Source organism: Bos indicus x Bos taurus, chromosome 3 (assembly GCF_003369695.1).
Source record: "Bos indicus x Bos taurus breed Angus x Brahman F1 hybrid chromosome 3, Bos_hybrid_MaternalHap_v2.0, whole genome shotgun sequence".
Lineage (NCBI taxonomy): Eukaryota > Metazoa > Chordata > Mammalia > Artiodactyla > Bovidae > Bos > Bos indicus x Bos taurus.
Window position 1 is genome coordinate 94732855 of NC_040078.1, and position 22402 is coordinate 94755256.

At 37.4% G+C, this 22402-nt stretch overlaps 1 protein-coding gene across 4 annotated transcripts in view; it reads right to left on the minus strand.

Annotated features, from left to right (window-relative positions):
* Positions 1–22402, minus strand: part of OSBPL9 (oxysterol binding protein like 9) — a 164047-nt gene that overhangs the window by 61595 nt on the left and 80050 nt on the right. For all 4 annotated transcript variants that reach the window (XM_027537274.1, XM_027537273.1, XM_027537276.1 and 1 more), the window contains exon 4: positions 12766–12842. In XM_027537274.1, coding sequence (XP_027393075.1) covers positions 12766–12842 — 77 coding nt within the window. The remainder of the gene's footprint in view (positions 1–12765; positions 12843–22402) is intronic.

Here is a 22402-nt window from a genome sequence, read left to right on the forward strand (position 1 = left end):
CAGTATGTCATTTATTCACAATTACATCCTCCACAACTAATACAATGCACTGAACACATTGTCTGATAAATATTTATAAAATAAATAACTTTTCTGTATTCTCTGTATGTTCTGAATTGAGCTTTTTTTTTTTAATTTTTAAACTTTATTTCTATAAAGAGAAGGCAGTAAAATATAAGTTCTAAAAGATTTCCATAAAACCACAATTAAATTTCTGGCACTTAAAGGAACAATCTTTAGCATCTACAAAACTGGACCATTTGTTTTTAGTTGTTTCCCAAGAGTTCAAGATAAGATGGGCCACCACTATTACAACAAAATTTATTATTAAAAAATGAATCCTTGAATCCTAAATTCCAATTTAGGAGCCAGAAATTCCTCTACCCTCAGTAACAGCAACAATGTTGGCAACATTCCTTAGAGGAATTTTCCTTTGTTGTAGGAGCCCCAAGTACCTGGCTACCTCTACATACCATTTTACCTGTGGAAAAAGTGACACATCTATATTGCAATCATTTCCTTTGGGAAACAAAGGGCTTCAAGGGAAAAAAACAAAACAGATGTATTTTTTCTACATGACACGAAAATAAAATCTAATGAGGCCAAGTGAAATGATACAGTGATAGTTATTATGTTTATGTGGTCAGTATTTTATACTAAGAAATTGAAATAGATGTTCCAAAAGCTAATCTTCAGTAAAATAGCTTAACATTCAAGAAAAATATACAAGGGCTTCCCTGGTGGCCAGTGGTAAAGAATCTGCCTGCCAATGCAGGAGACATGGGTTTGATCCCTGGTCCAGGAGGATCCCAGAGGTCACAGAACTTAGCCCATGTGCCACAGTTATTGAGCCTATGCTCTCGAGCCACAACTACTGAAGCCCATACGCTCTAGAGCCAGCGCTCCATAATAAGAGAAGCCACCACAATGAAAAGCCCGAACACTGCAACTAGAAAGCAGCCCCCAATTGTTGCAACTAGAGAAAAGCCTGTGCAGCAATGAAGACCAGCACAGTCAAAGATAATAAATAGAAAAATTTTTTAATATTTTAAAAAAGAAAAATACTGAGGAGATTTCTACTAATCTTAACTACCCAACTAGACACATAGCTATTATAGAAAAGAGGGTAGACTCAAGCTAACTAATACTAATAATTAGTTCAACTATCCTAAACTGCATCTTAAATACTAAATTAGCATGTATGTATATAATTATCATACCAAAGTATCTAGGTTTGAAAAAATGCTTCAGAATGGTTCTATTGTTTTTCTGGCCTCAATAACAAATTGAAATCTGAATTCTATCACATCTCTTTTATATATAATGATGTTTTACTTACAGATTCAATAGCATTTCTGGTGAGATTTCTACCAGCCCTCACTATTCCCCTCAGCCATATTCTTATAGATATCATGTCCTATCTCTCTACAGGCTTGAGATCAAAGCCAATATATAGTGAACAAATAGGAAAGGGCAAAATTAAAAGATTACAAGTCAGTAGCAATGAAATTCCAATTTGATAACCACCTAAGATACAGTCTACAGTGGCCTACAGAAACTTACACAGACAAGGACAAGTATAGCCAATTTCATGACTCAAATTATAATCACAGAAACCATTCAGTATAAAATTTTTTAAAATATCAACTCATTTATAGCATAGAAGCCAAAAACTTAAAGATCTATGAAAAATTAAAAGTGTTAAGTCGCTCAGTCATGTCCAACTCTTTGTCACGCCACGAACTGTAGCCCACCAGGTTCCTCTGTCCACTAAATTCTCCAAGCAAGAATAATGAAGTGGGTAGCCATTCCCTTTTCCAGGAGATCTTCCTGACCCAGGGATCAAACCCAGGTCTCCTGCATTGCAGGGATTCTTTACCAATGAGCCACCAGAAAACCTATACAGGTCTATACTATTCAAACATCTACATTAGTGTATTCAAATTGGGGTCTAAACAAGTCTCTATATCTCAATCTTCTGTGTTTTAGTTTCTGATAACCTATAAAAATTAGTATAACCACACACTGAATCAGCAGTAACAACATCAAATTCAAGTGCTAACAAGTTACTTCATTGCCCAAGTTGTTTATCAAGTTGGTACCAAAAACTATCATTTGCCATAGAAGAGCCTTGACCATGAAAATGATATAAGTGTGAAGTCAAAGTCAAAGACCTCATGACACATGCTGTGCAAATGAAGGTTTTCCAGTAGTCAGAACACAGAAATGTGGAGAGATTACAGTTACCACATTCCACACAATAGTGTATGCATGTCAAATTGAAAAAGAATCTATTCCTTACAGTATCATATTCATGTTCAAAGTAGTGAACCACTTTAAGCAAGGCAGTACCATTCAGCACATTAACATTAATTTAGATTTTATTGCTTTCTGTTTTATTTGTATTTAACTTGCAATTTTCATTTAAATGTATGGTTACTTCTGTAAGATTTTAAACTTAAGAAGTTGATATAGATTTACATTTGCCCACATTAAATAACACTATGATATTTTATTTTAAACACTGGGGTTCAAGAGTTTTTTCTTGCAAAAGTTTTGTTTTTTTTTTTAAATGGGTCCATTTACTCAAGTAAAACTTTTATAACTGTATGATATCCAGACCTGTTGCTATAATTCATAATACATTACATAAATTAGGATAGATACTGCAAAACATACAAGATAAAACATCCTAAATCTTATTACATGATCAATCATTTGCTTAGGAATCTCTCAGCATTTAGTCAGTACTAAAGCTTACAAGGGTAAATAAAGAATTGAAATGCTTGATTTCATTAATTAGTGTCATCAGATATCTACTAAATGCCTCTTACAGGCTAAAAAGAGGGAATTAAGAAGCTTAGCAGCCCCTCTGGCCTCTCTCAAGGAGTGAAGTTGGCTGCAAATTCATGAAAAGATACCACAACCTAAATACAAGTTTAGAGTAACTACTGGAAATTCAACATAGGTGTCGAAAGGAGAGAGGCTTCAGTTGTCTTCTTCCATCCTCAGACTATCCTAATTGTAATTCACAGTTACCCACCAAACAACAGGAACAATACTAAAAGAAAAGAATAAAGGAAAGATAGAAGGAAAGGGAGAAGCTTCATTAATCAGAATGGAAGGAAAAACAGAATAAATATTTATGAATACCTTCCATCTCAAAAGAGAAGGCAATGGCAACACACTCTTGCTTGGCAAATCCCATGGACGGAGGAGCCTGGTGGGCTGCAGTCCATGGGGTCGCTAGGAGTTGGACACGACTGAGCGACTTCACTTTTACTTTTCACTTTCACGCATTGGAGAAGGCAATGGCAACCCACTCCACCATCTCAAAAGTAATAATATGTTGGAGATATGATAATACCTTAGCACAACTACTTTATTAAGGTTTTATATATACCTTTAAGGAGAAGGGAAAAGATACTCACTCCAGTATTCTGGCCTGGAGAATTCCACAGATTGTACAGTCCATGGGCCCAAAGAGTCTGACACAATTGAGAGACTTTCACTTTCTAAAGATCAGGTAGTTTAAAAGAGGTTTAAAAGACTGATTACACAGAATGGAACCAGGAATGATATCTACGTAGAGCATCAAGTACATGCAGGGACAGGCGGTAGAAATTTAGGGTGGGATATAATCGAACAGATAGTGAAATCTCTTAAAAAGAATTTTCATTTCATTCTACAGGCAAATGCAAACCACTAAAGGTTTCTCACAGTTACGGAGGCCTTAAGATCATTAATTACAGATGTTCAGTTCATAGGACGAAGAAAGGAATAGGTTCAGGAATATTAGGAGGGCACTAGAAACAGAGTTAGTCAGATATAAGAAAAATGATAGTCAACGTGAGCACAGGAGTGTAAGTAATTCTATTAAAAAGAGAGGAGAGGAAAAAAAGAAGAAAAGAAGTCCCCAGGCTTGGCAAGTTAGAAGTTATTACCTGAAAAAACCTCAACTTTCAAACCTCAATGGATCAGACTATAATATTAAGAAACATAAAAAATGGATAAAGAGATGGATTTGAGGAGAAAAGAGCTGATAAGACACTTTTAGCCTTGTTGAGGTTGAATTTCAGAAGATATCTACTAGGCAAAATCCACGAGGAAAGAATTGAGGACTTAAGGGAGAAGCTAAATAGCAAAAGAGATATAAAGATGGGGGAAGGGAAGAAAGTCATCTACACAAAAGTTTCAACTGAATTCATGGAAATAGTGGGGACTGCTGAAGGGTAAATAAGGTCATAGTCTAAAGGAAATATCATGTAGTCAAGATTATGGGGGTATTATTAACTTGAAAGAGAATATTTTTTTGCTTTGAAATATGCAAAGCATAGAAAGAAAAAATTAGGTGCAGTCACTTATAACTATTGAAGAAGTAGTGAGATCTTTTCTATAACAAGGGAGTGGACTATATTAGATACTAAATAGTAATTTTAAAAAGACCCACTGTGGGAATTTAACTGGCAATCAAAAAGAAATCAATTAAGAAGACAAATATTTACAGAAATTTGATTAAAGTTAGACAAAATTTAAAGTGACAGATAAAGCCATCTTGATTTTGTGACCTCCAAATAGAAGCAGAGAAATATAACAGCTGGGGGCACTGGGGAATAGAAATTAGAATGGCATCACTTCAGTTTAGTCGCTCAATCGTCTTCGACTCTTTGCGACCCCATGTACTACAGTATGACTGGGCTCCCTGCTCATCACCAACTCCTGGAGTTTACTCAAACTCATGTCCATCCAATTGGTGATGCCATCCAACCATCTCATCCTCTGTCGTCCCCTTCTCCTCCTGCCCTCCATCTTTCCCAGCATCAGGGTCTATTGAAATAGGTCAGTTCTTCGCATCAGGTGGCCAAAGTACTGGAGTTTCAGCTTCTGCATCAGTCCTTCCAATGAATATTCAGGACTGATTTCCCTTAGGATGGACTGGTTAGATCTCCTTGCAGTCCAAGGGATTCTCCAAGAGTATTCTCCAACACCACAGTTCAAAAGCATCAATTCTTCGGTGCTCGGTTTTCTTTATAGTCCAACTCTCAAATCCATACATGACTACTGGAAAAACCATAGCTTTGACTATTGTTGGCAAAGTAATGTCTCTGCTTTTTAATATGCTATCTAGGTTGGTCGTAACTATTCTTCCAAGGAGCAAGCGTCTTTTAAAATCTCACTGCTGCAGTCACCATCTGCAGTAAGTTTGGAGGCCCCCAAAATAAAATGTCACTGTTTCCATTGTTTCCCCCTCTATTTGCCATGAAGTGATGGGACCGGATGCCATGATCTTAGTTTTCTCAATGTTGTGCTTTAAGCCTACTTTTTCACTCTCCTCTTTCACTTCATCAAGAGGCTCTTTGAAGGCACTTTCATCAAGAGCCTTCATGAAGAAGGCTCTTCTCTTCTTCACTTTTCTGCCATAAGGGTGGTGTCATCTGCATATCTGAGGTTACTGATATTACTCCCAGCAATCTTGATTCCACCTTATGTTTCATTCAGCCCAGCATTTCTCATGATGTACTCTGCATATAAGTTAAATAAGCAGGGTGACAATATACAGCCTTGACGTACTCCTTTTCCTATTTGGAACCAGTCTATTGTTCCATGTCCTGTTGCTTCCTGACCTGCATACAGATTTCTCAGGAGGGAGGTCAAGTGGTCTGGTATTCCCATCTCTTTCAGAATTTTCCACAGTTTGTTGTGATCCACACAGTCAAAGGCTTGGGCATAGTCAAGAAAGCAGAAATAGATGTTTTTCTGGAACTCTCGCTTTTTCGATGATCCAACGGATGTTGGCAATTTGATCTCTGGTTCCTCTGCCTTTTCTAAATACAGCTGGAACATCTGGAGGTTCACGGTTCACTTATTGCTGAAGCCTGGCTTGGAGAATTTTGAGCATTAGTTTGCTAGCATGTAAGATGAGTGCAATTGTGCAGTAGTTTGAGCATTCTTTGGCATTGCCTTTCTTTGGGATTGGAAAGAAAACTGACCTTTTCCAGTCATATGGGCACTGCCAAGTCTTCCAAATTTGCTGGCATATTGAGTGCAGCACTTTCACAACATCATCTTTTAGGATTTGAAATAGCTCAGTTGGAATTCCATCACCTCCACGAGCTTTGTCTGTGGTGATGTTTCCTAAGGCCCACTTGACTTCACATTCCAGGATGTTTGGCTCTAGGTGAGTGATCACACCATCATGATTATCTGGGTCATGAAGATCTTTTTTTGTCCACTTCTTCCATGTATTCCTGCCACCTCTTCTTAATCTCTTCTGCTTCTGTTAGGTCCATATCATTTCTGTTCTTTATTGTGCCCCTCTGCATGAAATGTTCCCTTGATATCTCTAATTTTCTTGAAGAGATCTCTAGTGTTTCCCATTCTATTGTTTTCCTCTATTTCTTTTCATTGATCACTGAGGAAGCCTTTCTTATCTCTCCTTGCTATTCTTTGGAACTCTGCATTCAAATGGGTATGTCTTTCCTTTTCTCCTTTGCCTTTCGCTTCTCTTTTTTTCACAGCTATTTTAACAGTGCAAAATATCCAGGGACAAGAAATTTTAAGGGTGATTCCAAAATCTATGTTGAAGAAACAGACCATCATATCTACACGGGGGAGTGAGATAAGCAAAACTAGGAAGGTGTGAAATGGCCAGGAAAAAATGGAGAAGTAGAGCTCAGACCAAAATGAGAGAAGAAAAGTCCAGAAGAAGTAAAGTGCTAGAGGAAGATGAAGTAAGAAAACTGTGGTCAAATAGAAAACACTTTTAAATTCAGTATTTTGGAGATAGTGAAGCTTTTAGTAATGACAAGGCCACAGCAGTATAATTTAATGGCTAAATTAAAGTTCACTGAAAAAGGAAGACATATAAATACTTTCTCCAACACCCATTTGGATGAGCACTTCATGAGTATCTATTCATGGATGTGTAACAATATGTTAGACATCTCAAAGAATATGATACACAGCAATGTAAAAGCAGTCTATACATCATGTGTTTATTCATTAATTCCTTCATCAATTCTTTCTTTAATTAACATTTATCAAGCACCATTTAGAATGCCAAGTACTGGGGGTAGGAATGGTAAAAGTAGCTGTAGCTTTTGTCCTATATTCTTTCCTTGTGGATTTTGACAGTTGGATGTCTCCCTGAAATTCAACCTTGGCAAGACTAAAATTGCTTATCAACTCTTTCTCCTCAAACCCATGTCTTCATCCAGTTTTTCTGTTTCTGTTAATGACAGCATTATAGTCTGAGCTGTTGAGGTTTGAAAGTTGAGTATTAGTAATCGCTTAAAATTTGTTATTATTTTTTAGTCACTAAGTTGTGTCCAACTTTTTTACAACCCCATGGACTGTGGCCCACGAAGTTCCTCTGTCCATGGGATTTCCCAGGCAAGAATACTGGAGTGGGTTGCCAGTTCCTTCTTCAGGGGATCTTCCTGACCCAGGGATCGAACCTGCATCTCTTACATTGGCTGGCGGATTCTTTACCACTAAGCCACGTGGGAAGTTTTTTTGTTTTTGTTTTTTACCAACTTCTTACTATAGCCAGGCATTATTTCAATAAATTTGCATTTAGCTCATTTAATCATCAAAACAGCACTGAAGAATAGGTTTTATTATCCTCTTTTTATACATGAGGACACTGGAACTCAGAGTGATGCAGAAACCAAGTCATTATGCCTCCAAAATCAAGTCTTTCACCATACTTCACCATCTTTGGAAAAAATCTCTTTACCTTTTTTGCCAGAATAATTAACATTTAATTACATATCTCTAAATGTCCTATTTCCTGTGTGTATTAACTTTAGAAAAAATATATAAATAAATTACATTCATGTATTTTAAAATATCAAAGCTATCAGTATTTAAGACTTCCCAAAGTTATCCCTTTCATTTTGTTATTCCAAAAGACAGGTAAGCGCTCTTCTTAGTAAAAGCTCATGTATTCCAAAATTGGATAAAAGTAGGTACCTTAAGAAGTCTGCATCATATCTGATGAGGTGGGAATTATATATACTTAAAGGATAACAAGAAGAATATTATAAGAACTCAGTAAACTGCGCAACAAGTATGACATTCAAAGAAGAGATCACTGAGTTTGGTGGCTGAGGGAGGAGGGGTTGGTTGGGAGAGGCTCCACAGAAGAGGTCAGTTCTGAACTGGACTTTGAAGAAAGAGGCAGAACACAAAGGCAGAGTGGAGGGAGATGGTATTACAGGCAGACAGAATATCACATATAGGAATGCAGAGATCAGAAATGAAAAGATGGGTTCAGAGGAAAGCAAGTAAGCAGCAGCACTTTAGTAGATTTATGTAGAGGCAGCACTCTAGTAGGTTTATAGAAATGTCTAGAAGAAAATAGATCACACAGAGACTTGAATATCAGTCTAACCAACTGTGGAGGGAATATTATCTGCCACTTACAGTCTAATCTGATTCCTAAAATACTTGTCTCCTTATTGGATCATAAATTTCCTAAAACGATGCTACTCATTTACACAACTGCCTAAATTGAAAACTCAGATGACCATTATACCTACTACTGTGGGCAGGAGTACTTTAGAAGAAATGGAGTAGCCATCATAGTCAACAAAAGAGTCTGAAATGCAGTACTTAGATGCAATCTCAAAAACGACAGAATGATCTCTGTTTGTTTCCAAGGCAAACCATTCAATATCACAGTAATTCAAGTCTATGCCCCGACCAGTAAAGCTGAAGAAGCTGAACTTGAACTGTTCTATAAAGACCTACAAGACCTTTTAGAACTAACACCCCAAAAAGATGTCCTTTTCATTACAGGGGACTGGAATGCAAAAGTAGAAAGTCAAGAAACACCTGGAGTAACAGGCAAATTTGGCCTTGGAGGACAGAATGAAGCAGGGCAAAGGCTAACAGAGTTTTGCCAAGAGAACACACTGATCATAGCAAACATCCTCTTCCACAACACAAGAGAAGACTCTACACATGGACATCACCAGATGGTCAATACCGAAATTAGATTGATTATATTCTTTGCAGTCAATGATGGAGAAGCTCTATACAGTCAGCAAAAACAAGACCAGGAGCTGACTGTGGCTCAGATCATGAACTCCTTATTGCCAAATTCAGACTTAAATTGAAGAAAGTAGGGAAAACACTAGACCATTCAGGTATGACCTAAATCGAATCCCTTATGATTATACAATGGAAGTGATAAATAGATTTAAGGGACTACATCTGATAGAGTGCCTGATGAACTATGGACAGAGGTTCGTGACACTGTACAGGAGATAGGGATCAAGACCATCCCCAAGAAAAAGAAGTGTAAAAAGGCAAAATGGCTGTCTGAGAAGGCCTTACAAATAGCTGTGAAAAGAAGAGAAAAGCAAAGAAGAAAAGCAAAGATATACCCATTTGAATGCAGAGTTCCAAAGAATAACAAGGAGAGATAAGAAAGCCTTCCTCAGCAATCAATGCAAATAAATAGAGGAAAACAACAGAATGGGAAAGTCTAGAGATCTCTTCCAGAAAATAGGAGATCCCAAAGGAACATTACATGCAAAGATGGACTCAATAAAGGACAGAAATGGTACGGACCTAACAGAAGCAGAAGATATTAAGACGAGGTGGCAAGAATACACAGAGGAACTGTACGAAAAAAGAGCTTCACAACCCAGATAATCACAATGGTGTGATCACTCACCTTGAGCCAGACATCCTGGAATGTGAAGTCAAGTGGGCCTTAGGAAGCATCACTACGAACAAAGCTAGTGGAGGTGATAGAATTCCAACTGAGGTATTTCAAATCCTAAAAGATGATGTTGTGAAAGTGCTGCACTCAATATGCCAGCAAATTTGAAAAATGCAGCAGTGGCCACAGGACTGGAAAAGGTCAGGTTTCATTCCAATCCCAAAAAAGGCAATGCCAAAGAATGCTCAAACTACCACACAATTGCACTCATCTCACACGCTAGGAAAGTAATGCTTGAAATTCTCCAAGCCAGGCTTCAGCAATACATGAACCATGAAATTCCAGGTGTTCAAGCTGGTTTTAGAAAAGGCAGAGGAACCAGAGATCAAATTGCCAACATACTCTGGATCATCGAAAAAGCAAGAGAGTTCCAGAAAAACATCTATTTCTGCTTTATTGACTATGCCCAAGCCTTTGACTGTGTGGATCACAATAAACTGTGGAAAATTCTGAAAGAGATGGGAATACGAGACCACCTGACCTGCCTCTTGAGAAACCTGTATGCAGCTCAGGAAGCAACAATTAGAATTGGACATGGAACAACAGACTGGTTCCAAGTAAGAAAAGGAGTACCTCAAGGCTGTACATTGTCACCCTGCTTATTTAACTTATATGCAGAGTACATCATGAGAAATGCTGGGCTGGAAGAAGCACAAGCTGGAATCAAGGTTGCTGGGAGAAATATCAATAACCTCAGATATGCAGGTGACACCACCCTTATGGCAGAAAGTGAAGAAGAACTAAAGAGCCACTTGATGAAAGTGAAAGAGGAGAGTGAAAAAGTTGGCTTAAAGCTCTACATTCGGAAAACTAAGATCATGGCATCTGATCCCATCACTTCATGGGAAACAGATGGGGAAGAAATGAAAACAGTGGCTGCCTTTATTCTTTGGGGCTCCAAAATCACTGCAGATGGTGACTGCAGCCATGAAATTAAAAGATGCTTACTCATTGGAAGGAAAGTTATGACCAAGCTAGACAGCATATTCAAAAGCAGAGATATTACTTTGCCAACAAAGATCCGTCTAGTCGAGGCTACGGTTTCTCCAGTAGTCATGTATGGATGTGATAGTTGGACTATAAAGAAAGCTGAGCGCTGAAGAATTGATGCTTTTGAACTGTGGTATTGCAGAAGACTCTTGAGAGTCCCTTGAAAAGCAAGGAGATCCATCCAGTCCATCCTAAAGGAAATCAGTCATGGGTGTTCATTCAAAGGTCTGATGTTGAAGCTGAAACTCCAATACTTTGGCCACCGGATGCAAAGAACTGACTCATTTGAAAGACCCTGATGCTGGGAAATATTGAGGGCGTGAGGAGAAGGGGATGACAGAGGATGAGATGGTTGGATGGCATCACCAACTCAATGGACATGAGTTTGGATGAACTCTTGGTGTTGGTGATGGACAGGGAGGCCCGGCATGCTGCAGTTCATGGGTTCACAAAGAGTCGGACACAACTGAGGACTGAACTGAACTGAACTGAACTTGAAAAGAAATTTATGAAGGAATTCATAGAATTTCTTCATAGTACACCCAAGCCAGATATGCTTATAAAGTTGCTTTTAAAAAGTACAGCTCGCTCACAGAGTAACTTTAGAGATCTCTGATTTCAACTCCATATTCATTTCCTACAGTTTCTTAATAGCCATATCCTCACATATTATTTTAAATAATCTATTTGAACAACTTTCAAAGTGATGGGGAGTTCGCTGTCTTGTAGGACCTGGGATTTCCTAAACTAACTGGTCTAAGTAAGCCAATTCCTGGTATGTGCATGCATGCTTAAGTTGCTTCTGTCATGTCTGACTCTTTGCAACCCCATGGACCGTAGCCCTCCATGCTCCTCTGTCCATGGGATTCTCCAGGCAAGAATACTGGAGTGGATTGCCGTGCCCTCCTCTAGGGGATCTTCCCAACCCAGGGATCAAACCCATGTCTCTTATATATCCTGCATTGGTAGGTGGGTTCTTTACCACCAGCACCCCCTGGGAAGCCCCCATTCCTGATATAGGACAAATTAAGTAGACAAAGGATTACAAAACATCAGTTTTCTATGATTCAGTCCTGTAAATCCAAATAATCAAAACAAAATCCTCTATATATCACAAGATAAGCTCTTTCAATGGAGAACAAACACAGAAAACTATCTTTAGTATGGTAGATTAGACATTTATTGTTTTTGTCACCTAGCATCTTTTTCCCCCATTCTGACTCTGCCTGGGGACAGCGAGGACCACCTTCTCCCCTAACTGCTACATGTTTCTGATGTAGAGGTAAATCCTATTACCAAGAGGTGGAACATATGACTGTGAAATTATGACTGGTTAGGACTGGGAAAGTGACTGAAGCTAAGGTATCAGCACTAATACTCTTAATCCAGAAAGAACAACAGCCTCCTATGGATCTGGAGTTCCACCGACGGGAGGCTGAAATTGCTGCTTCCATTTTACTACCACAAAGGGAGAATCTATCTAAAAATAAAGTCAACCCAGAATAACTTAGACGGAGAAACAGATGGGGATCTGGGTCCTCATGACATTATTTAAATGCCTACTTCAAACCACACCCAAGTTAAATGTGTTTTTTCCTTAAACCAAGTTTGGATTTTTTTCTTTCACTTTCACCCCTAAGAGTACTACCCACAACAGTAACTGCCAAATCCTACAAAAAGAAAAGTAGGTCAACTTCTCAGCGCTTTATCTATTATCATGCATTATTATATAATTTGGCTATACCAATAACCAACTTACATATTAAATTTAAAAAAATGAGCCTGGCACATTTTAATTTTAACACAGCATTTCAGTTTCAACATTGCCTTGTAATGTTTTGTTTCTAGACAAAAATCAGTATTTTAAGCAGAAGAAAATGACTATAACTTTATATATATTATAACACTGTAAAGGCAAAAATAAACAACTCGGAAATTAAAAGTTTCCATTACATCCTATTAGCTATTTAAAAAAAAAAAAAACACAGAAAACAAACAAAAAAACCTAGTGAACTATCCAGAAGCCATGTAAAGATTCTTACTTGAAGCTGAAGAGTATGTCGAAGAATAGTTTCTTCTAAGGCATGGATCCACTTCTCTCGCTCATCAGCATCACGAGCTGGAATAAAAGTTTATAAAAAGCAAAACCTTAATACCTACAATACAGCTCCATAATTGGAAGCAAAAATTTTAAATCATGATTCTAAATAGAAAAGGTTTTTGGTTGTGCCATTTCCTTAACAGGTTTTATCTTTCTATTCTTCTCAAATATGCAACCTAATTGCAGCAATTTATAACGAAGAGAATAAATATGTTCAACAATTGCAGGCTACCTTCCCACTGGGAATAATTAGAAAAGTTAAAATAATTTAAAATAACTGTTTTGAAAGCTTCAGAAAATAGCAAGATAGTAAAGAATTAACGGGCCAAAATCTAGGAAAAGAGAAACATCCAGCCTGGTATTTAAGGGCCACTGTCCTCCTAGAGGCATTGTATATTTCAAAAGAGGAGTTATAGACTGAGCAACTTCTTAAAAGACTTGTTATTATGTATGAGCAGGGGACATATATACGGGGACTCCATGTACTTTCTGCTCAATTTTTCTGGGAACCTAAAACTACTCTAAAAACATCTGTTGGATGTTTGTCAGGCCAAAAATTAGGAGAGCAAGGCCGACCAACAGTGGTGGCTCTGGCAAACAGCTCAGGTTTTGATTGGGACCTCAAAGGGCTGCACCTTGGGATTAAGAATAAAACAGGGACTTCCCTGGCAGTCCAGTGGTTAAGACTTCACCTTCTAATGCCAAGGTGTGTGGGTTCAACCCCTGGTTAGAGAGCTAAGATCCCACATGCCTGGAGACTACATAAAACAGAAGCAATATTGTAACAAATTCGATACAGACTTTAAACATGGTCCACATCAAAAAAAAAAAGACTAAAACAGAATTAAAACCATTGCTCAGTCATGTGGATCATCCAGAAAAATCCTGATGCCTGAAAGAAATTAAAACTACCCCAAGTTGTTACTGACTCTAAACATCCAGCTAGCAAAAGCAAATGAATATATTTTCTATAGAAAGATAACATCATATCAGCTTCCAAATTATTTTTATAAACAATTTTTAAATACAATGACTAGCACATAACCAAAGATAACCAAAGGTATACAAGGAGACAAAACCACACATAAATGAGAAATCAAATGATAGAAACAGATCAATAAGAGCTCCAGATATTTGAACAAACAGTCCCACAACTGAAAAGTAACTATGTTTTAATTCATTCAATAAAAGACTGGAAACTTTGACAGAGCCTTAGAAACTATTTTATAAATTATACGGGTTCTTTAAATAATTAAATATAAATTACAAAATTAAAACAACATAATAAGCAAAATTAAGAACTCAGTGAATGAGTCTGACAGCAGATTAAATCGGCTAAAGAGACAATGAGAGAACTGGAGAAGAGACCAGAAGAAACTCATCAGAACAAAAGACGAGTCAAAAAGAGAAAATATAGAAGAAAGGGAGAGCAACACAGACAGTAAGAGGGTGTAATATGCATGTGATTGAAATACCAAAAGAAGACAAAAGAGAGAAGGGACTAGAAGCACTACCTGATGAAGAATTTTTCAAAACAAGATGAAAGACATTAAGCCACGGATTTCAGAAGCCCAGGCTTCCCTGGTGGCTCAGACAGTAAAAAAATCTGCCTGTAATGTAGGAGACCCGGGTTTGATCCCTAGATGGAGAAGATTCCCTGGAGAAGGGTATGGCAACCCACTCCAGTATTCTGGCCTGGAGAATTCCATGGACAGAAGAGCCTGGAGGGCTACAGTCCATAGGGTCACAAAGAGTCAGATATGACTGAGTGACTAACACACACAAGAATTCTAAGCAGGCTGAATCAAAGAAAATCCACAGCTAGACCCATCCCAGCCAAAATGTACTACAAACCAAAGACAGAGGAAATATTTTTAAAATAGCTGGGGGTGAGATCTAAACAGTTTTGTAACTATTAGGTGAGGTCACAGAAAAAGTGTACTTTTGGTAGATCAAAAATATTCTATATTAAAATAATGGAAAAGTCATCCCATTAAGGAAACTCCAGACCCAGAAAGTTTTACCAGAGCACTCCGTCAGACATTTATGAAGAAAGAATGCCAATCAAACACAAAATATTCCAGAGAAAAGAAAAAGAAGAACACTCCCCAACTCTTTTAAGGTCAGAATAACTTTGATATTAACCTGACAAGACTATCACAAGAGAAAAAAATTTAAGGCAACTCTAATGCAAAAAGGATATGCAAAAATTCTTTATAAAACTTAGTATGTCAAATTGAAGTTGAGTTTATTCCAGAAATACAAGGTTGGTTGAATATGGAAAAAAATCAAGCAACATCAAACAAGATAAAAATACATATGAATAAGGTTAATCACTGTAGCATTGTTTATAATTACAAAATACTATAAAACAACCTAAATGCTTAGATAGAGGAAGATGCTTGAATAAACCATGGAGTACAGTGCAAGTGTAAAAAAGAGAACAAGGAGGATCACTTTTGAGTGATTTGGAGTGATTTTTCAGATATATTATTCGATGAAAACAAAGAAGAAAGAAAGAAGGGGATATAAGAAAATATACTCACATGTACTGGTTTGTGCAAAATAAATACAAGGAGGATGAACTATAAACTAATGAGATTGGTTACCTGCAAAGCACAGTGGGAAAGTATGGAAATCAGGAAAAACAGGAATGAGTTAGTAGGGGTTCAGAGGCAGCAATACTTCTCTGAATTTATCATTTTGTATATACTTAGACTCTTTAAAGCCACAGTAATATTTCACATTCTCCCCTCAGATAAATAATTTAAATCAACCAGGATGGGGAGAGGGTACCCAAAATACAATGTAATTCTGTGTATGTGTTCAGTCATGTCCAACTCTTTGGGATCTTCATGGACAATAGCCCGCCAGGCTCCTCTGTCCATGGGATTATTCAGGCAAGAATACTGGAGTGGGTTGCAATTTTCCTCTCCAGGGGATCTCCCCAACCCAGGGATTCAGCCCACGTCTCCTGCATCTCCTATATTGGCAGACAGATTCCTTACCACTGAGCTACCTGGGAAAATATAATATCAACAGTAATAACTTAACCTAACTGTATTACAAATGAATAAGACAACCACACTGAAGGGTACGAGGAATAAAAAAGAAAAAATTAAGCCCAACTAACTTTGAAAACAGTATTCTAACTAGACAATGCAAGGCTAAACCGAAACAGAACCACACACAAATACTGTACAAAAATTGCACAAGTACTATAAATCTGGTTTTCACAGGAGTACAGTTGAGCAATTCTGTAACTACAAACAAGTGAATATATTGTAGATAATGCCAACCCTGGTTTCTCAGTGTCTGAGGGAAAAAAATTACAAATGAGGAAAGTGAGAAGGATAGAATGAGCGATATGGTATTAAGAATAGAAAAGGAGGTATCACTATGAACTCAGGGTTCTAGATAGGGAGACAGAAAGACAGGAAGTGCATGAAAAAGAATGGGGGCATGTCAAAAGGAAAAAGGAGCCAAACTGAAGAAGTTCCAAAAACCAAAGCCTAAAGAATGTGAGTAGTATAATAACTGATAGTATTGAATTATAATCCAAAGAATAAAATAAATATCTAAGAGTACACTATTGATATAAATTACTTGAATAAATAGATGGGGAAGAAGGCACAGTTCTTTCTTCAGAAGAATTACAATTCATAAGTATAGCATGAATGAAAGAAATGTTTAAATCACCTGTAGACAAATACAACATTAATAATTACTGAAGGTAGGACTGGCCAATGGCATACTAATAGCTAAAAACAGTGGGCAAAAGTTTGAGGAGAAAGAAGGTATTAGCAGAGTCTCAAAGTATCTCTCCCAATATATTTATTAACTATGAAGGGAAAATCAGTAATTTTATAATGGACAAGTCTGGCAGACACCACCTTAATCCAGTGATCAAGATTAATATCACCAGTAACAAATTTCTTGATGTTATATACCACTCTCTCGATATGACCCACTGACAAGGAAACAGCATCACTTCTGTAGTATTCTTACCAAAAACACATAATCTCACTCTAATCATGAGAAAACATCAGATAAACCCAAACTGAGAGGCATTCTACAAAATAACTAAAACTCACCAAAAATGTCAAAGTCACGAAAGACAAGAGGAGTAAGGAACTGTCATAACTAAAGGCAATATGGGATCTGAGATTGTACCCTGGAACAGAAAGGGGCATTAAAAGGGGAAAATCACATGTGCTCTGTGCTTTAGTTAAAAGTATTGTACCAAATGGGTAGAAGATTCAGCTCAGGACATCAGAGTCTGAAAAGGACAAGGAGGGCATACATCAAACCAAGAAACAACCTGGCATTGGGTAACAAAGCCAGCAGGATGAAAAGGAAAATTACACAATGGAAAAGTCCAGCATGGGGAGTCAGAGCCCAAGATGGAGTCTATGCTGGGCAGGGGGATTGGGTCAGGCTGGTACAAGTGGAATGAGGGGACATCCACACAAGGAAGTGGGTGATGATGGGAAACTAACTGCATACAGAGGGATTGATCAAATGAGTAAATATAACAAGGATAAAGGGTTTCTGGTTGTTGGATAGTTACAAAAACGGTAAGGGAGAAAACCAGAATGATTTCTGCAATGTTAGGCTGGAAATACAGGTATCAGTATGAACTAATAGTTTTTAATATTTATGTAAATAAATACATATGGAAATATGTACATGAATACACATGTATGTACACATGTATATAACATTCATATGTTTCTTAGCTCTGAGAGGGCCTGGGCACCATGAGAGCCATCAGCAATAAGTACACCTAGCATCAGGTACTGATTTCTAAATATCTTTCTCCATTACAAGGAACTAGGGCTCCTTGGAAAAATGGTTGATTCCAGGACTGGGACAGGGAAGATAGAAAACTCGCCTGGAACATCTTTTTTGTGCCTGAAAGTTAAAGAAGAAAATACTCAGAGAATGATAGGAACATGTCAACAGAACACAGAGGTCAGCTTAAAAAAAAATCCTACTGGCCAAATTAAGGACACTTTGAGCATTAAAATAATGATAGCAAAGAATTATAATCCATTGAGTAAAACAGGAAACCATGAGTTAGCACTGATACATATATATTGAAGGTTTGCTCAGAAATGGGATTTTGCATAGCTTCAAAATACCCCCACAAAATATCAAGAAAGGAAAAAGATAAAATACCACCTCAATCATGTGATCAAAGTAAATGTCATTAGTTATGGAACAAACTGAAATCCTGTGAAAAGAACAAAGAATCACTTCTGTGATCTTCAGGCCAGATATGTAATCTGCACCATGAAGAAACATTAGGAGAAAACAGAGGGACAGTCTACAAAATAATTAGCCTCTAATCTTTTAAAGTGTCAAAGTCATAAAACTCAAGGAAAGACTGAGTAGCTGTTCCAGACTAAAGGAGACTATTAAATGTGACAACTAAATGCAAACTGTGATTCTGAACCAGATCCTCCTGCTATAAAGGACATTATTGGAACAACTGGCAAAACCTGAATAGACTCGAAGGAGTAGATGGTTTTAATGCATCAATGTTAATTTCCTGATTTTAATGGTTGCATAGTGTGTTTACAAGAAAATTTCCTTGTTTGCAGGAAATAAATATATAATAAAAAAACATTCAGGGGCGATGGGACTTCCAGTTAACAACAACCTTCAAACAGTTTTGGGAGGGCAAAGTTCTTTGTACTGTATTTGCAACCTTATTGTAAATGCAAGATTATTTGAAATTCTTAAATTATACTTTAAAAACATTATTATGATAAAGAAGACATAAATAAATGGAAAAACCATTTTATGAATTAGAATATTCAAATGGATCTACAGATTAAATGCAATGCAAATTAAAATTCCAAAGGCACTTTGGGAAATCAGTCAAACTGATTCTAAAATATAAATCAGGGAACTCCCTGGTGGGCCAGTGCTTAGGATTCAGTGCTTCCACTGCAGGGGAATCGGTTCAGTCCCTGGATGGGGAACCAAAGATCCTGCAAGCTGCCTGACTTGGCCAAAAAAAAAAAAGAAAAATGGTACAAAAGTTAAAGAATAGCAAAGTCCTTGAAAAGACAGAAGCATTTTAGAGGGTTTAGTCTATTACATATAAAGTCTTATAAAGCTATAATAATTAAGAAAAGGTGATACTGGAACAAGGATAAATAATAAACCAATGAAGCAGAACATAGACCAGAAACAGACCCACCCATAAATACAGACACTTGGTTAGTGCTAAGTATGGCTCTGAAGAGCAGTAAGGAACAATCTTTCAATAAATGGTGCTAGGATAATATGGGTGAAAAAAAAAAATGAAACCTGAACCTACCTTATACTATACACAAAAGTAAAATCCAGGTGATTTCTTAATTCTTAAATGTGAAAGAAAAACAACACATCTTCCAGAAGGTAAAACAGGAGAATATCACCTTAACTTTGGGACAGAAAAAAGCTTCTTAGGGTACAAAACTTAAGCAAGATATAAAGACAACAACTGATAAATCTAACTACATCAATTTGAGAGTAGCACTGAAATATATACATTACCACAAGTGAAAGAGATACCTAGTGGAAAGTTGCTGTATAACACAGGAAGCTCAACTGGTGCTCTGTGACAACCTAGGGGGGTGGTTTGGGATGGGCAGTGGGAGGGAGATTCAAGAGGGAGGGGACATATGTATAATTATGGCTGATTCACATCATTGTATGGTAGAAACCAACACAACATTGTAAAGCAATTATCCTCCAATTAAAAAAAAATCAAAGTACAAACTTAACAATTTGAGTTCATCAAAATACACCACTTAAAGAATATCATGGTAAGCCACTGTGACATATGAAGTCAAAGAACAAGGACTTCAGAGCCAGAACATCCCGTTCAACTCTGAACTTTGCTGTCTATTAACCATATGACTTTCAACAAGTTACTTAACCTTTCTAAGCCTCAGTGTTCTTATCTATAGAAGGAGGACAATAATGGTATCTATAAGATTATTACAAAGGTAAAATGAGTTAGTCCAAATATAACACTTGGACAGGTAAATGGTATAATTATTATTATCATTACTGTTGAGCATTTATTATGACTTATCCCTGACCCCAAGGAACTCAAAAATTTAGTAAGAAGACAGATTTGTACTTAGTTGCATAAATACATGGCTTATGTCACCACCATGCCTGACAAATCCCAAGGATAGAGGAGCCTGGTGGGCTGCAGTCCTTGGGGTCACAAGAGTTGCAAAGGACTTACTGATTAAACAACAACAACATCACCACTAAAGGGTGTAAATGAAAAATCAGGGAAGACCTCCTTAAGGAGTTTAGATCTCAAAGAATAAGAATCAGTTTGTGAAGCTGAGAAAGATAAGGATATCCTGAAAGTGGAAAGACATTAACGAAAGACACTGAAGCATGAAAAGAGTACAAATTAGAAAACTGGTTTAAATGTGTGTAGAACAGTGGGCTGATGGGCGAGAAGGAAATGGCAAAAGTTTAGGATCCTATCCCAAGGAGTGTGGATGGACTTTATGACAATGGGAAGCCCCTGAAGAGTTTCAAGCCTAAGAGTGACATGGCCTAATTTGCATGTTTAAAATATCAATCTGGGGCAAAAATAGAGGTGGTATGCCAGTCAGGAAGTGGTTGTGAGGGTGAGGCCTGAACTGAGAAATGTCTGGGACATGACATGAAGTGCCATTCTCACAGCCATCAGGGCACTAAACAGCAAGCACCTTTAAACCTGCCACACCCTCACAATCACCTGATTCTTCCTTGATACAGTCCCTCTCTCCAGCCTTTCTTTCCATCTCTACTGACAACATGCTTGTTCAAGCACTCATATAGTCTCATGCCTGTAAACAAAACATCATCACAAAAGATGTACATGTGCTAACCTCTGCTAGGGTCAGCGCAGCCTGCACACCTCATGCATATTTGAGCTTACATTTCAAGGCTGTTTCCATCAAAAACCTCAACATTCTCTAATACCATACTAGATTTACCTAACCTTCCTGAGTAACAGAAAAGGCCCTCCACATCTTTTATTTCATGCCTCTTTTATATGACCTAAACCATCTTCTCATAGGCCCCTAAACACTCTAAATGAACTATTTTCCTGTTGATGGCATACTTTCTCCCTCCTTGAATCTTAATGCTGACTCTACCCTCCTTCCCATCTCTAAGCCCCATGTGCCTCAGAACAAGTTCTACTTCTCCTTTTGACATGCCCCCATTCTTTTTCATTCTCTCTCTCTCTCTGAAACCACGCGTTCATATTGATACCTCCAATTCTAGTCTAACACCACATGGCTTACAGGTTTACTGGCACAAAGACAGACCAATGAAACAGAGGAGAGGCCAAAATGATTTTTGTATGTATGTATGCCAAAATGATTTTTGACAAGGGTGCCAAGACTATACAATGGGGAAAAGACAGTCTTTTCAATAAATGCTACTGGGGAAAGTGGATATCCACAATTCAAAAGAATGAAGGCGGACTCTTAACATCCAAAATCTGGCTGAAAATGTATTTATTTTTATTTATTTATGGTCATGCTATGCATCTTGCAGGATATTAGTTCCCTGACCAGAGACTGAACCTGGGCCCATAGCAGTAAAAGCATGGAGTCCTAACTGCTGAACTGCCAGGGAACTCCCCAAAAATGTTTTAAAGACTTATATGTGAGACCTAAAACTATTAAACTCCTAGAAGAAAACACATGGGGAAATCTTTAGAACATTGGAATTGGCAAGGATTTGTTCAATATGATATCAAAAGCATAGGCAATGAAATTTAAAAATAGACAAACAGAACTATAAAAGAACCCCTTTATCCACAGTTTTGCTTTCCAGAGTTTCAGTTACCCCTCCAGTTAACCAGATGCTAAAATATTAAATGGAAATAAACAATTTATAAGTTTTAAACTGTGTATCATTCTGAGGAACATGATGAAATCTCACATCATCCTGCTTTGTCCTGTCCGGGATCCCCAACCATTAACATAATGTGCTCCTTACAGCCAACAATCAATATTGTCATGGCTCCATGATCCACACTAAGCAGATGATCCTCCTTCCAGTGCATCATTATGTCAATGGTGGCCTAATAATACTTCCCAAGGCCTATATCATTCACCTCACTTCATCTCATCACTAGTCATTTTATCATCTCACATCATACAATAAGATACTTTGAAAGAAGTCACATTCACATAACTTTTACTATCGTATACTACAATCGTTTTATGTTACTGTTAGTTATTGTTAATCCCTTACTATGGCTAATGCATAAATTATACCTAATGATAGGTATGTATGTATAGAAAAAAACATTAGGTATATATAGAGTTCAGTACTATGTGCAGTTTCAGGCATCCACTGGGTGCCTTGGATAAAGGGGGGACTAATGTACAACAAACTTAAAAATTTCTGTGCATCGAAGGAAACAATCAACAGAGAAATAGAGAAATATTTTCCCCTATGGGGAAAATAACTGTAAATCATGTATATGATAAGGAGTTAATATCCAAAATACATGAAGGACTTCTACAACTCAACAACAACAACAACAAAATTTT